The sequence below is a fragment of the Chlamydotis macqueenii genome, chromosome 2, assembly GCF_036417535.1.
Source record: "Chlamydotis macqueenii isolate bChlMac1 chromosome 2, bChlMac1.mat, whole genome shotgun sequence".
NCBI lineage: Eukaryota > Metazoa > Chordata > Aves > Otidiformes > Otididae > Chlamydotis > Chlamydotis macqueenii.
Window position 1 is genome coordinate 103,628,566 of NC_141557.1, and position 13,172 is coordinate 103,641,737.

At 37.9% G+C, this 13,172-nt stretch overlaps 1 protein-coding gene across 5 annotated transcripts in view; it reads left to right on the plus strand.

The window, feature by feature from the left end:
* Positions 1-13,172, plus strand: part of RTTN (rotatin) — an 89,410-nt gene that overhangs the window by 5,687 nt on the left and 70,551 nt on the right. For 4 of the 5 annotated variants that reach the window (XM_086740558.1, XM_086740554.1, XM_086740556.1 and 1 more), the window contains exons 6-10: positions 624-738; positions 1,251-1,401; positions 2,346-2,511; positions 4,939-5,120; positions 8,608-8,723. In XM_086740558.1, coding sequence (XP_086596684.1) covers positions 624-738; positions 1,251-1,401; positions 2,346-2,511; positions 4,939-5,120; positions 8,608-8,723 — 730 coding nt within the window. Of the gene's footprint in view, positions 1-623; positions 739-1,250; positions 1,402-2,345; positions 2,512-4,938; positions 5,121-8,607; positions 8,724-13,172 lie in introns of those variants that run through there. The other variant, XM_086740559.1, reaches the window with a different exon arrangement.

The following is a 13,172-nucleotide window of genomic DNA, read 5'->3' on the forward strand; positions in this document are numbered from 1 at the left end:
CACAGATACTAAAAACTGGACGTGGTTGATATTTTTTTTACAGTGGTTTCAAAACTAGTGGTTTCTGAAACAATAAAAATAGAAAAGAGAAGAAGTAGAATACCCCAAAGGTTCTTATTGTTTACTAATGTACATGTTGGAGAATAGCTAATAAATGTTTTCCTTTTTGTAACTTCCCACATATGTAAAAGTACACATAAAGTACTTTTGAGTTATACATGAACCTTGGTAATGAAAAAACTTTCTTATTGTTAAGGATTAGATTATTTGCTGCCTACCACTGAGATAATCACTAGCTTCACAAGGAATTTCCAGTCTTTCTTATCTTAATTTCAAATTTAGAATCAATAAGGTTATTTATCTTCTGGGAACTTAATTTTACATGTGGTTTGATAACAGCTGGAATTGAGTTTGTTCTTTATTGTATAAAGAATTAGCATAGCTAAGGAATAATTCAAGTTTAAAAGTGGTATGACAATAGAATTACAGCATTTTTGTCTTTAGATTCTTCAGTGTTGCGATTGTAACTTTCTTGTAAAGACTTGTTCAACGTAAAGATTACTGGTAGGTTTTTTTTTTTTTTTTTGTTTTAATACATATTTAAATATGAACTGTCTTTTTAGCTCTTTGAGAAGTAACAACCAAAGTTTAATTTGGAGTACATGTGAGCTTCTTCAGGATGTGATTATGCAAGATTTTCCTGCTGAGATCTTTCTTCAAAGGCCAAAGATTGTACAGGCAAGAATTAACGTAAAGTTTAAGATTTTTGTTGTGCTGGGTTGTAAGTTGTGCAAAGTAAGATGTAGATGATACAGTTTGTTTCTAAACAAATTAGGTAAACAAAAGTTTCTTTATGTAAACTGTAGGTTCATAGAGGAGACATTAGCTATATGCTGAATTGTGAAAGTTATTTGGTTTTAATAACCTATATTGCTAATCAGTAATGAAGTAATAATTTGTTTCTCCTGGATAAGATAAAATTGTTTCACTGTCATATGCACACCCACTAATGGGCTTCCATAATGAAAGTAGTGACTTTATTGGAAATATAATGTGGAACTCAGCTTTTTCCTTAGGACTGATAGTCTTGCATTCAGTAAGAAGACAGTAGTAGGTTTATACTTTGTTGGGATTTTTAAACATGTAGAAACATTTGTGAACTATATTTAGTGCAAGACTCTTGCTGGCGTGGTTGTTCGTGAAGGTGCATTAATGTTCAGCTATCAGTGTTGATGGTTTTGTATTTGCAGAGCCTTTTGTCTCTGCTAAATCTGGCTTTTGGAGGAGATGGAAGACATCGGTTAGCTTTGCAGGCCGTGTCATGCCTGCAACAGTTGTGCATCTTCCTGAGAAGCAGGCTTAACTTTCACAGAGATCCAAGTTTTTCCTCTACAGAGCAAGGTACATATTTCAAAATATTTGACTTACTGCTATATTTTTACTTCAAGTAAGATATCTAAAATTATTTAAAAAAAAAAAAAAAAGCCAACCCACAGGTTTACAGCAAATGTAATCTTGTGAAACCGTTTTGCTAAATCATGGTGTTCAGTACTGTTCATATTACTAAATATTTTTGAGTATTTATATTGTTTCAAGATACTTATTCATGTTTACAATTTCCTGTGATTCTCCATTCATCAACTTTTCCTAGTATCCAACTGTTTGTATATCAGCAGGAGAGGTATTTTTAACTGAAACTAAATGAACTCTTTACCATAAGAGTTGGCAGAGGTTCAGAAAAGTTTTTCAAGCTATTAGAGCTTAACAATTTAGTTACTAATTTAATGAGCTATGTTAATTTTCTTTTTTTATTCTGATGGCTGAAAATAGTTTGATCATTGTTTTGGATTTTACAGTCATTAGGCTATTTCACAATGTTCTCAGTGCTTAAATTTTGTAGATGTAATAGTGTAGATTAGTTATAACGATCTTCCTGTTTCCATTTTGTCAGCTGAATTTGATCAACTGTGTTTCTGTAAATTGGTAGTCTGGTTCTCTTCATAAGATTGCCACTATATTTGGTATCTTAATGAGTTATATTGGATGTTTCTTTGCTAATTCAGCTATAACATCAACAAATCCAGGAGCCTTAGTCAGACACTATATTTATATTTTTAAAACTCAAGATTTAGGATTCAACTGTAATTTTCAGTGGTTTTGCTTTGGAATGGAGTTTAAAAACTCTGCTACTTGGCAGTGATAGGTTGTCCTAGCTCTCCAATATTTACTTGGTGTTTTCCATATCCTACTTCACTTACTTTTACAATTAGTTTGTTACGTAGTATTCGGTATCTTTCAGAATAATGGATTCTACTAATGGAAAATATATGATTTGTTGCACAAAGGCACAGCTTCCCACAATTCGTCTATATCTTACTGTCAAGAAGCAAAAGGTCTTCCTCGTTCTCAGAATCCATCACCTGGAAGTAGTAGCCCTCGACCATCTGTGATTGGACGGACAGTTCAGCGTCCTAGAGGAGATGGTCAAGATTGGGATGCAGCATCTTCTAGGTGAATAAAATAAGAAATAACTTACACTTCAATTAAAAATATTATTAATATAAGATTATATCATCAGCTCCTTGTCAGTGTGTGGGATGATGTGAGAGTTTTGTTAACCTGTGAAAATCCAAACCATGTTTAAACATTAAACATCTTTAAGTGTTTTTCAGAATACATCAGATCAGTTTTACCTGCCACATTCTGTACCCAGCCAACATTTTAAACGAAATCTCTTAGTATCGATTGTTATTACTTGTGCATGTATTTGTAAGATGCAGAAAACCAGTTATTCAGACTATTACTGTAAAGTCAAGGATTTTTCCTTTTCTTCAGCAAATGACCTCATAAGTTCTTATATGCTGAATGACCATCCTACAGGTAGCAGTGTACAGTATTGTCAAAAATGCTATGCTGTAGAAAGATCTGACAACAATTTTCAGTTGTATATCATCTAAAAATTCAGCTCCGGTATTACATGATGAATTGTCTGTATACCTTCAAAATGTTGAGGTGGTTGTTCATGTGTGCTTTTGTTACTAATCTTGACACAACAGACTTAAAGCTGCTGTTGAAGAATCAATATCTTTTAGTATGTGGGAATTTAAAAGTTCTTGTAAATCGTTACTATGTGCTTGTTGGTTGTTCTCTTGAGTCTCTATGGTATATCGACAGCGATTGAATAACTCCTAGGTATTCAAATAGACTGTGATATTACAGGTGAGAATAGCTCACATAACTGTAAATGCATCTTGAGAGTCATTATATTAAAAGGTTATTTTTACTCATCTTAAGTCTAATATATTAATTTTTTATTATGTAAGTAATATGGCACTGTAAATGAACTCTGGCCTTGATGCATTCTGGGACCTGACCATTTTCTCCAGTTGAACAGTTAACGGTTTACTAGTAGCTGGTGTATGTTGTGCAAGAGAAAGGGATGGCCTGGCTATGAGTGTAGTAAGGAAATCTACGTAAGAGTAAGCACCAGTTAAGGCAGTGATGAGACATCTACAAACCAGGGAGTGGTTTATTAAAAGTATAAGGCCATATTATAAGCTGTTAGAACTGCTCACTACCCACGAATCCTGTTTCTTACAAAGATCTAATTTAGCCAAGAGACAGCATAAGAAAAACATTATGTTGAATAGAAAGTATGCTAGAGGGAAATGACTATAGTGTTGCTCTCACGTTGCCAATTTTAATATGGAAAGTTGCTTTTAGTGAATCTTGTCTTTTTCAACATAATTGTAATATAAATTATTTGTTTATTGCCACTCTGTATGTAACTCTTCTTTTTCCTTGTTCTTAAATCTTGAGACTCTTCAATCTATCTATTTGTCTGTTTCAAATTCTGCCTGGAAACTTAACCTTTCCTCCTCTGAATTGTTTTTATGATTGATACCTCTCCTTCAGTATGCTCTGGTAAGTGCAAGGAGAACCACTAAGTATTGCTGAACTCATCTCTTTTGCTTAGTCTTCTGTTGATCTCTTAAAATCAATTGACTTTTAAATTCTTAATTGCTGTTCTTTAGACAACTTTTACATTTAGTTAGACGTTACAATGCAACACAGTCATGCTACAATTCAGTTTCTTCAGCTTGTTAAATAATAAAAAAAGTAACCAAACAAAAAACAACTAAAAAAGCCATACAGGTTTTTAAAGCAGTTATGTTGTTTTGGATAAGAAGAAACATTGAAAAAACACATTTTTTCTGAGTTGTGTTAATTGTAATGCTGCCAAGAGAACTAGATTATTTTTTAAATCAGCTGGAAAATAATAAAATTCTGAACTATATATGAAGCTCATAATTTTAAATAATGATATATATTGTTATTACAGTATATATATATTTTGTGATATATATTTGGTTGCACGTAAGGCTTTCTTGGACAAGGGAGTATTCTCTGGTTTATAGCAGACAAAGAGGTCCTACAGGGCACACTTACTTAATTTTCCTTCTGAGGGTTCTTGTGCTTAGGTGCATAGAATGGTTTCAGTGTAGCAGGTATATTTCAGGCTGAAATTTAATTTAGTGAGTGGACTTGCTTCAAGCAACTGATAGACTTTGTTCATCAAAAATAATGCTTCAAATCAACTGATTTTTCTCTTGCTATGTTGTATTCATTGCACGTGTATTTCTTCCAGTACACATTTCTAAATGCATTTGAAGATAACTGCCAAAAAGTAGGCATTCACTTGTGATGCTATGAGTTCTGGCATTTAAAAAAACCAACCAAACAAAATCTCCCTCTTCCTGCAACACTGGTGGATAGCAGAGGAAGATTGGGATGGAAGGAAGGATATGCATTAAGGAAGGAGGACATGAAAATACTTGATGCTATTTTTAACATCTATATGTATTTGGGTTTTCTCTTTGCAAGAGTTAACTGTATCTCTTTTTTGTTTGTTTTGTTTTGTTTGTTTGTCATTTTAAGTGGAAACAGTACTCAAGCAAATGCAAACTCCAGGATCTCTCTTCATTCCCAACTTGATGTAGGACATAATGACCTACCAGATATTGAAAATGAGGACACTTGGGAATTACAGATGAAGCAGCTTAGTCTTCCTCAGTTCTGTGTTTCCATCTTGGAAAATGCAATACCTCTTCTGAGAACAGGTGAGAAAGTTTTGAATTAAATACTTATGTGTCCTTCTCATCTTTAGTACAAACCTCTTAAGAAGTTGGTATTATGAAATAAGTAAAGTACAGATAATTACTGATACTGTAGAGAGTTGTAACAGTTATTTTCTAGGGGCTTTGTTCAAGTCATAAAGCTTGAATCTTCTGGTTGATGTCCAGAATTGCTGCAGAAGTTTCAAGTGCTTTTTACTGATGGTGGGAAGTAGTAGTAGGAAGAAATGAGTGTGTTTTGGAAAAATGGTTTGGCTGAATATAATGTCATTCAAGAAGACGAAAGTAACCACGCTTAGCAAATCATGTATTCTAATCTCTTTGGGCATATAGTTTTCCTCCTGTTCAAGAAATAAAAACAAAAATTCTGGCAAAAGGTTTGTTTTTCTTCTTATGAATGTGGTAACAAATTATAATTATGTTTGTCCTGGTTTTGGCTGGGATCGAGCTAACTTTTTTCTCAGTAGCTGCTGTGTTTTGGATTTAGTATGGGATTTGATATGTGAAGAATGTTATGAGTTGTTGGTAAAAAGACCAAGGACACTTTCCAGCTTCCCAGGTTTTGCTAATGTGCAGATGCAGGAAGCTGGGAGGCACATAGCCAGAATAATCGACCCAAACTGGCCAAAGAGAGTATTCCATGCCATAAACTTCATGCTCAGTATCTAAGTGGGGGTTGGCAGGGGGCAGCCTTCCCTCTCTTTCGCTCCTTTGCTTGCTACTTAGTTTTGTTTCCATGATCACTGCTTGGTACGGGCTGTGTTGCATGGTGAGAAATCGTGCATCGTTTGTTTTGTATCTTTTAGTATCCCTGTATTTTTTTATTATTATCATCTTCCTTTGCTATCCTAGTAAACTCTCTTCATCTCAGCCCATGAGTTTTCCTTTCTTCCCAATTCTGCTAGGGAGGGGGAGGGTGAGCGAGCCACTGTGTGGTATGAAATTACTGACTGGGGCTAAACCATGACAATGTTTCAAGAAACGTAAGTAATGATAGTCGATTGCAACTACTGATTTTTATTCTAACTTACAAAGGTTCTAAAGTGCAAAGCCTTTTTGGAGGACAGCCCTTTTGCTCTTAGGTTGTGTATAGCAGTATTTAGTTTTAAAACAATATCATTCAAAACAAGTATTGGTAAATGTGGTAAGGTTTTCAAATATAAGAGCTGGAAATAGATATCTATCTATGACTAGAATACTAAAAAATTTCTCTTTAATATACCTGTCAACATTTCCTGAGCTGCATAGAGACTTTAACTTATAAAAATTGTATTGAATATTTATGAAAATTTCCCTTTGCCATTGTTTTTATGACTGTTTATAACTTCTCATGGCTTTCCGTTCTGTCACAAAATACTAATTTGCTTGTGTATTTCATAGTAACATCATCATTAATCTGTCTCCACAGGAAAATTATTCAATCCTCATTTTTTTGGTAATAAACAAAATTAAAATGAATAAAAGTTTTTTGTTTTCCTTTTTCAGAATAGTGATGTTTAAATATTAATTCTTCAGAAGCACATTCATAACTTCTGGTATCTTCTCTTTTATTTATAATGTAAAACTGCAGAAAATGTATTTTCTATGTCTTCCATTTCTGGCACATGTCACTTCGAATCTGCAGAGTAAAATAGAGTGAATTTTTCCATCTTTCAAGTTTCTTTCTTTGCATCTTATGATAGAACTAAAATAGTTTTATTTTCAGATGGAGTTGATCTTTGTTTCTCTTGCCCTCAGTTTTTTTTACACTTTTAAAACTCTACTAAATCATATTTCTTCTTTCTTTCACTGTGCTGTAATGAGACATAAATTTTAAGCAAACTAATATTTTTATCCTGTTCCCATCGATCTGAAATCGTGTCATCTGAAGGCATGCTGTGATACTGTGAGACAGTGACAGACAGTAACAACACAAAGCTGTATATGTTATGTTATGTTTAGTTATTAACTTAAAAATATTTCTGAAACTGTAACTCAAACCCACCTTTTAAATACTTGGATTATAATGGAGGTTTTTATTAAGTCACCTTTCAAATGTTTTAAGTGCAGAAATTTGCAAAATAACTGTGAAGAGAGAAAAAGAGATTTTTTGATTTTTCAGGCATATACTTCTCAAATTGGCAATGTTTTGCTTAAGATAAATGCAAACCAGCACTTCTGTGAGGTAGGGAAAAGCAAGCTTTCAAAAAGGCCCTTTGCCATTCCCTGCCATATGCTCACTCAGAGCAGATAACTTAGGCTGCAAATTGCAGGAGCTATGCTCGTTGTCACTACATAGTCAGACGCACACACATATATATTTTTTTCCTCAGGTATATCAACAAAGCTTCTACAGTGTATAAAATCTACAAAAGGTAGAAAAAGTGACAAACTAATGTTCAGTAAATAACTAACAGTAGAACTTGCCTTTTTTTTTTTTTTTTTTTTTTTTTTTGGAACAGATTTTGAAGGATGAAAGATTTTTGTGGTAGTTAAAAATTAAATGAGAAATTCAATGATGTTGTGTGAAATCCATCCGTGATTTTAAATAGAAACATACCATCAACAAGTAACTAAGCCAACAGTTGCACTAAATGGAGTATTTCGGGGAAGCTGTCACCATGTGGTTCCCTAGAATGCCAGACAGTTTTGGCATCCTCTGTTGTATGAGGTTCAAAATATTTGGTCTGGCTCCAGATATTATGCTTTGTTCTTCATGAAACCTTCTAGCCTTTGACTGCTTCTCCTCTATTGTCTCATTATCTGGAGGCATTACAGGGAGGCTTGTATTTGTAGTAAATGTAGGCCGAAAATGTCTAAGCTCGGGCTAGGTTTCTTTGTGGCCCCATGTTCAAGCATAAAACTGCAAAGTATAAAAGTCAACAACAGACAGACCAGATTAACCTTGTTATTAAGAAATACTAAGTCAGAAGAAGCAATGAAAATGAATAAATATTAGCTTAAAAACAAGGAGGGAAAGTTATTATGGAGAAAAGTACAAGTGGATAAAGTGGGTATTCATCTCCTTGTCTTTCAAAATAAGATTTCAAACAAAATAATCCAGGAAGACAGCCACTCCTGCTATACCAAAAAATGCAGATTAACAGGGATAGATAATAGATATGGAATATCTGTAACCTAGCTGCCTGGGTGGAGGAAATAAGTGACTTTATTCTGAACTTCAAAGTAGTCCAGTAACTGGATCTACAGCTGTAGTAAACTTTCTGTAGTACTATAGGATTTAAGGAAACATACTCTTTTTTCACGTATATGATTGCTTTAGTATCTTCTATTGTGATTTTGGCTATTTGTCTTCCATGATTCAGCTATTGAAAGCTGAGGGCAGTTAGCATTAGTTCAGTAGAAGTGTATAGAAAAATTAAAACGCAAGAATTTCAGATTTGGAATATACCTTGTTCAAAATGGTGTTTTCTGAATATCATGATATAATATTTTGTCTATATTTGAATTTATCCTCTCATTGTATTCCTAGGCAGTAGGAGAGTGACGATGGAAGTTCTTGAATTGCTTGTTGAAGACATGTTCCTTATTGGTGATGCTATTTCTGAAAATGTTTGGGAAGATGATAGCCTTTTTGCATTGGAATTGGTAAGACTCTTGAGGCTTTGATCAGCTGTATTTAACGGTCTGCTTTTATAAGCCTCTGACATTTTCTGCAGTGATTCATATATGTTTCTGATCTTCTGCTGAGCTACCCTTTTGAAAATCTTAAATAGTTTATTACTAGTTCTATCACTGACACGTCCCTTTTATTTCAAATGCAAGTTCTTTTACCAGATGGTGCTTGAAGTTTCACCTTGAGAAAATAAGTAATGGATTTTGTCTTGTAGTGAAAGGCTGTTAAGCAGCCATTGAAAGAAACACATGTAGGGAACGGGATCTGAGGGAAAAGTACTGACTACAAATGTTGGAGACCAATTTGATGTAAATGACAACTTTCACTATCTCTACTCCTTATAAACTATCTGTTCAGAATTAGGGAGGTAACTCTTTAGGTCCAAGACTGGAATTGTAAGCTACATGGTATCCATTTCCTACACAGGACCTATAGATCCCTGCACAGATTTCAGCTATCCTTAATTCTGTCGGTTATCTGGGAAAGAAAGGAGAAAATTTTTGGTCTGGGAGAGATTGAAAAGTGTTAAGGTGCTGTTGACCAAACAATTTAAATTACTGAAAATGCATACCTGAGCACAGCTGAGAGTTGTTATATACATGGAGTATCGGGTTATTGAATAACAGATGAAATAACAATGGATGACTTGCTTTTTTGAAAACAACTAAAAGCTGAAATGTAAGCCAGCGCGGCTTTTGCACGTAACAAACATACCAGAGCTGCAGACTGAAACTTGTCTAAAAACTTGAGTTAAGTGTAATCTTAAATGCACATGACTTAAGTTAGAATTCATGAAAATTCTACTGAAAATTCAAATGAAAATACATGAAAACTCCTTCTGTGGTGGCGTTACAGCATTGGTAGATAAGGGATGAGCAACTGAAGTCATCTACCTGTACTTGCGCAAAGCATTTGGCACTGTCCCACACGACATCCTTGTCTCTAAACTGGAGAGACATGGACTTGACGGATGGATAAGGAATTGGCTGGATGGCCACACTCAAAGAGCTGTAATCAATGGTTTGATGTCCCAGTGGAGACCAGTGATGAATGGCGTTCCGTAGGGGTCAGTATTAGGACCAGCCCTGTTTAACATCTTTGTCAGAGACGCGGACAGTAGGATAGAGTGCGTGCACCCTCAGCAAGTTTGTTGATGACAACAAGCTGTGTGGTGCCATTGACACGCTGGAGGGAAGGGATGCCATCCAGAGGGACCTTGACAGGCTGGAGAGGTGGGCCTGTGCCAACCTCATGAAGTTCAACCAGGCCAAGTGCAAGGTCCTACACCTGGGTCGTGGCAATCCCAAGCACAAATGCAGGCTGGGCAGAGAATGGATTGAGAGCAGCCCTGAGGAGAAGGACTTGGGGGTACTGGTGAGATCATGAGCAGCTCAGCATGAGCTGACAACATGTGCTTGCAGCCCACAAAGCCAACTGCATCCTGGGCTGCATCAAAAGAAGCGTGGCCAGCAGGTCGAGGGAGGCGGTTCTCCCGCTCTACTCCACTCTTGTGAGACTCCCACCTGGAGTACTGCGTCCAGCTCTGAGTCCCCAACATAAGAGGGACCTGGCCCTGTTGGAGTGAGTCCAGAGGAGGGCCACAAAGATGATCAGAGGGCTGGAGCACCTATCCTATGAGGACAGGCTGAGAGAGTTGGGGGTGTAAAGCTTGGAGAAGGGAAGGCTCCAGGGAGACCTTACAGCAGCTTTCCAGTAGCTAAAGGGGGCTTATAAGAAAACTGGGGAGGGACTTTTCACAGGGGCCTGTTGTGATAGGACAAGGGGTAATGGCTTTAAACTGAAAGAGGGTAGATTTAGATTAGCTATAAGGAATAAATTCTTTACTGTGAGGCTGATGAGGCTTTGGAACAGGATGCCCAGAGAAGTTGTGGATGCTCCATTCCTGAAAATGTTCAAGGCCAGGTTGGATGGGGTTTTGAGTGACTTGGTCTAGTGGAAGGTGTCCTTGCTCATGGCAGGGGGGTTGGAACTAGATGATCTTTAAGATCTCTTCCAACCCAAATCATTCTATGATTCTATGAAAATACCACTGAATATGAGACAATGGTATTGTAATAACTGTTAATTAAAATATTACTTTAGGCTTCACTATTCTGTATTTTACAAATGATAATACTTACATTATTTACAGAACTTAGAAGAGAATGAGAACTTTTTTTTTTTTAATTTCGTGTACTGATCTGTCAAAATCTATTGTAATTGTTCAACAAGTCAGTACTGAAGATTCTTTGCAGAACATTTAATCTAAGAAGTTTAATATAATCTTTGGTCTATTTGTTGTATGACCTGAGTCAGTATATTCCATTGCATGTAAATCTGTCAAACTACAGTAGAAACTGTGAGCATCGTTACACATACATTGTACTGATTGTTGTTAGTATGATAATGTTTGTTTCCAGGCTACTAACAAGCAAAAATCTGCAATTCAGATGGATTGTTGTATAGAATTATATTGATTTTTTTAAAAAAAAAAAGAAGGAAAAAAAAGCTTGGCTCATGTAACTTTATCCCATTGGTAGAACTTTGATATTTATTAGTAAAATGCTTTTCAGACACAAAATTCATTTCCCATTGAATGTTAGGAATCTGCGTCAATTTGTGATGCAGAGCTGGACTGTGCAGTGCAATTCAATAAAGCTCATTTTGATAAAGTAATTGGAAGACAGAATGGATTGACAGCAGCCCTGAGGAGAACTTAAGGGTTGTCGTAGTTTAGCCTTGATCGGGACCAGACTACGCAGTCTCTCTCTCACTCCCCCCACCCTCCCAGAGAATAGGGGGAGATGATATAAGAAAAAAGGCTCGAGGTTTGAGATAAGGACAGGGAGAAATCCTTAAAGTTACTGTTACGGGCAAAACAGACTCTACTTGGGGAAAACTATTCATTTATTACTAAAAACAAAGCAGGATAATGAGACAGAGAACAAGATAACCTCCGCCCACCCCTCCCTCTTCCTGAGCTTAACGTTATCTCTACTACCTTCCCCCCGACCCCGAGTGGCACAGAGGGGAAGAGGGAATGGGGGTTGTGGTCAGTTCATCACAGGTTGTTTTATGTTGCTGCTTCGTTGTCAGGGGAAGAACTCCTCATATTCCTCCCCTGCTCCATTGTGGGGTCCCTCCCACGGGCCACAGTCCTTGGTGAAACTGCTCCGGCATGGGTCATCTCTTCTACAGGGTGCAGTCCATCCAGAACAGCTGTCCCAGCGGGCCCTCCACAGGCCACAGCCTCCTTCAGGCCTCCACCTGCCCCGGCGTGGGGTCCTCCATGGGCTGCAGGTGGATCTCTGCCCCTCCATGGGCCTCCATGGGCTGCAGGGGGACAGCCTGCTCCACCATGGTCTGCACCAGAGGCTGCAGGGGAATCTTGGCCAGGAGCAGCATTACTCCTCCCCCTCCTTCTTCACTGACCTTGGCATCTGCAACTGTTCCTCTCACAAGCAGTTCTTCCCAACGGGCAGGCAGATGCCTCTCAGGATCTCATTCACATCTCATCTCCTCTCCACTTCTTGCAGCCAGGCCGGGTTGAGTTGGACCCAGTTGGCTACCCAGCGGGAGGCCAGAGGGTGAGGCCTGCAAGGCCCACGAGGCCTGCGCCTCCCCCTCTCTGCCCCCACTCAGCTTCTTCACATCATCTCTTCTCTTCCCCCCCTTTTTTTTTTTATTTTCTGTTTTTCCCCTTCTTAAATACTTTATAGCAGAGGCATTATCAGGGAACATTCTGCTACCAATTGGCTCGGCCTTGGCCAGCAGCGGGTCCGCCTTAGGCCCGGCCGAGTCCACTGAACAAAGGGGAGCAACTTCTAGCAATTTCCTACAGAAGCTACCACCGTAGCTCCCCCTCACTAAATAAAACCAGAACAGGGGTACTGATGGATGAGAAGCTTAACATGAGTCAGCAATACGTGCTTGCAGCCCAGAAGGCCAACTGCATCCTGGGCTGCATCAGAAGGAACACGGCCAGCAGGTCGAGGGAGGTGATTCTCCCACTCTGCTCTGCTCTGTTGAGGCCCCACCTGGAGTACTGCGTCCAGCTCTGGAGCCTTCAACATGAGAAGGACATGGACCAGTTGGAGAGGCTCGAAGATGATAAGAGGGCTGGAGCACCTCTCCTATGGGGACAGGCTGAGAGAGTTGGGGCTGTTCGTTGTGTAGAAGAGAAGGCTCCGGGAAGACCTTATAGTGGTCTTCCAGTACCTAAAGGGGGCTTACAGGAAAGATAGGGAGAAACTCTTCAGTAGGGCCTTTTGTGATAGGACAAGGAGTAATGGTTTTAAAATAGAGGGAGGGAGATTTAGATTGGATATTAGGAAAAAAATTTTTTACACTGAGGGTTGTAGAGCACTGGACCAGGTTGCCCAGAGAGGTGGTGGATGCCCCATCCCTGGAAACATTCAGGG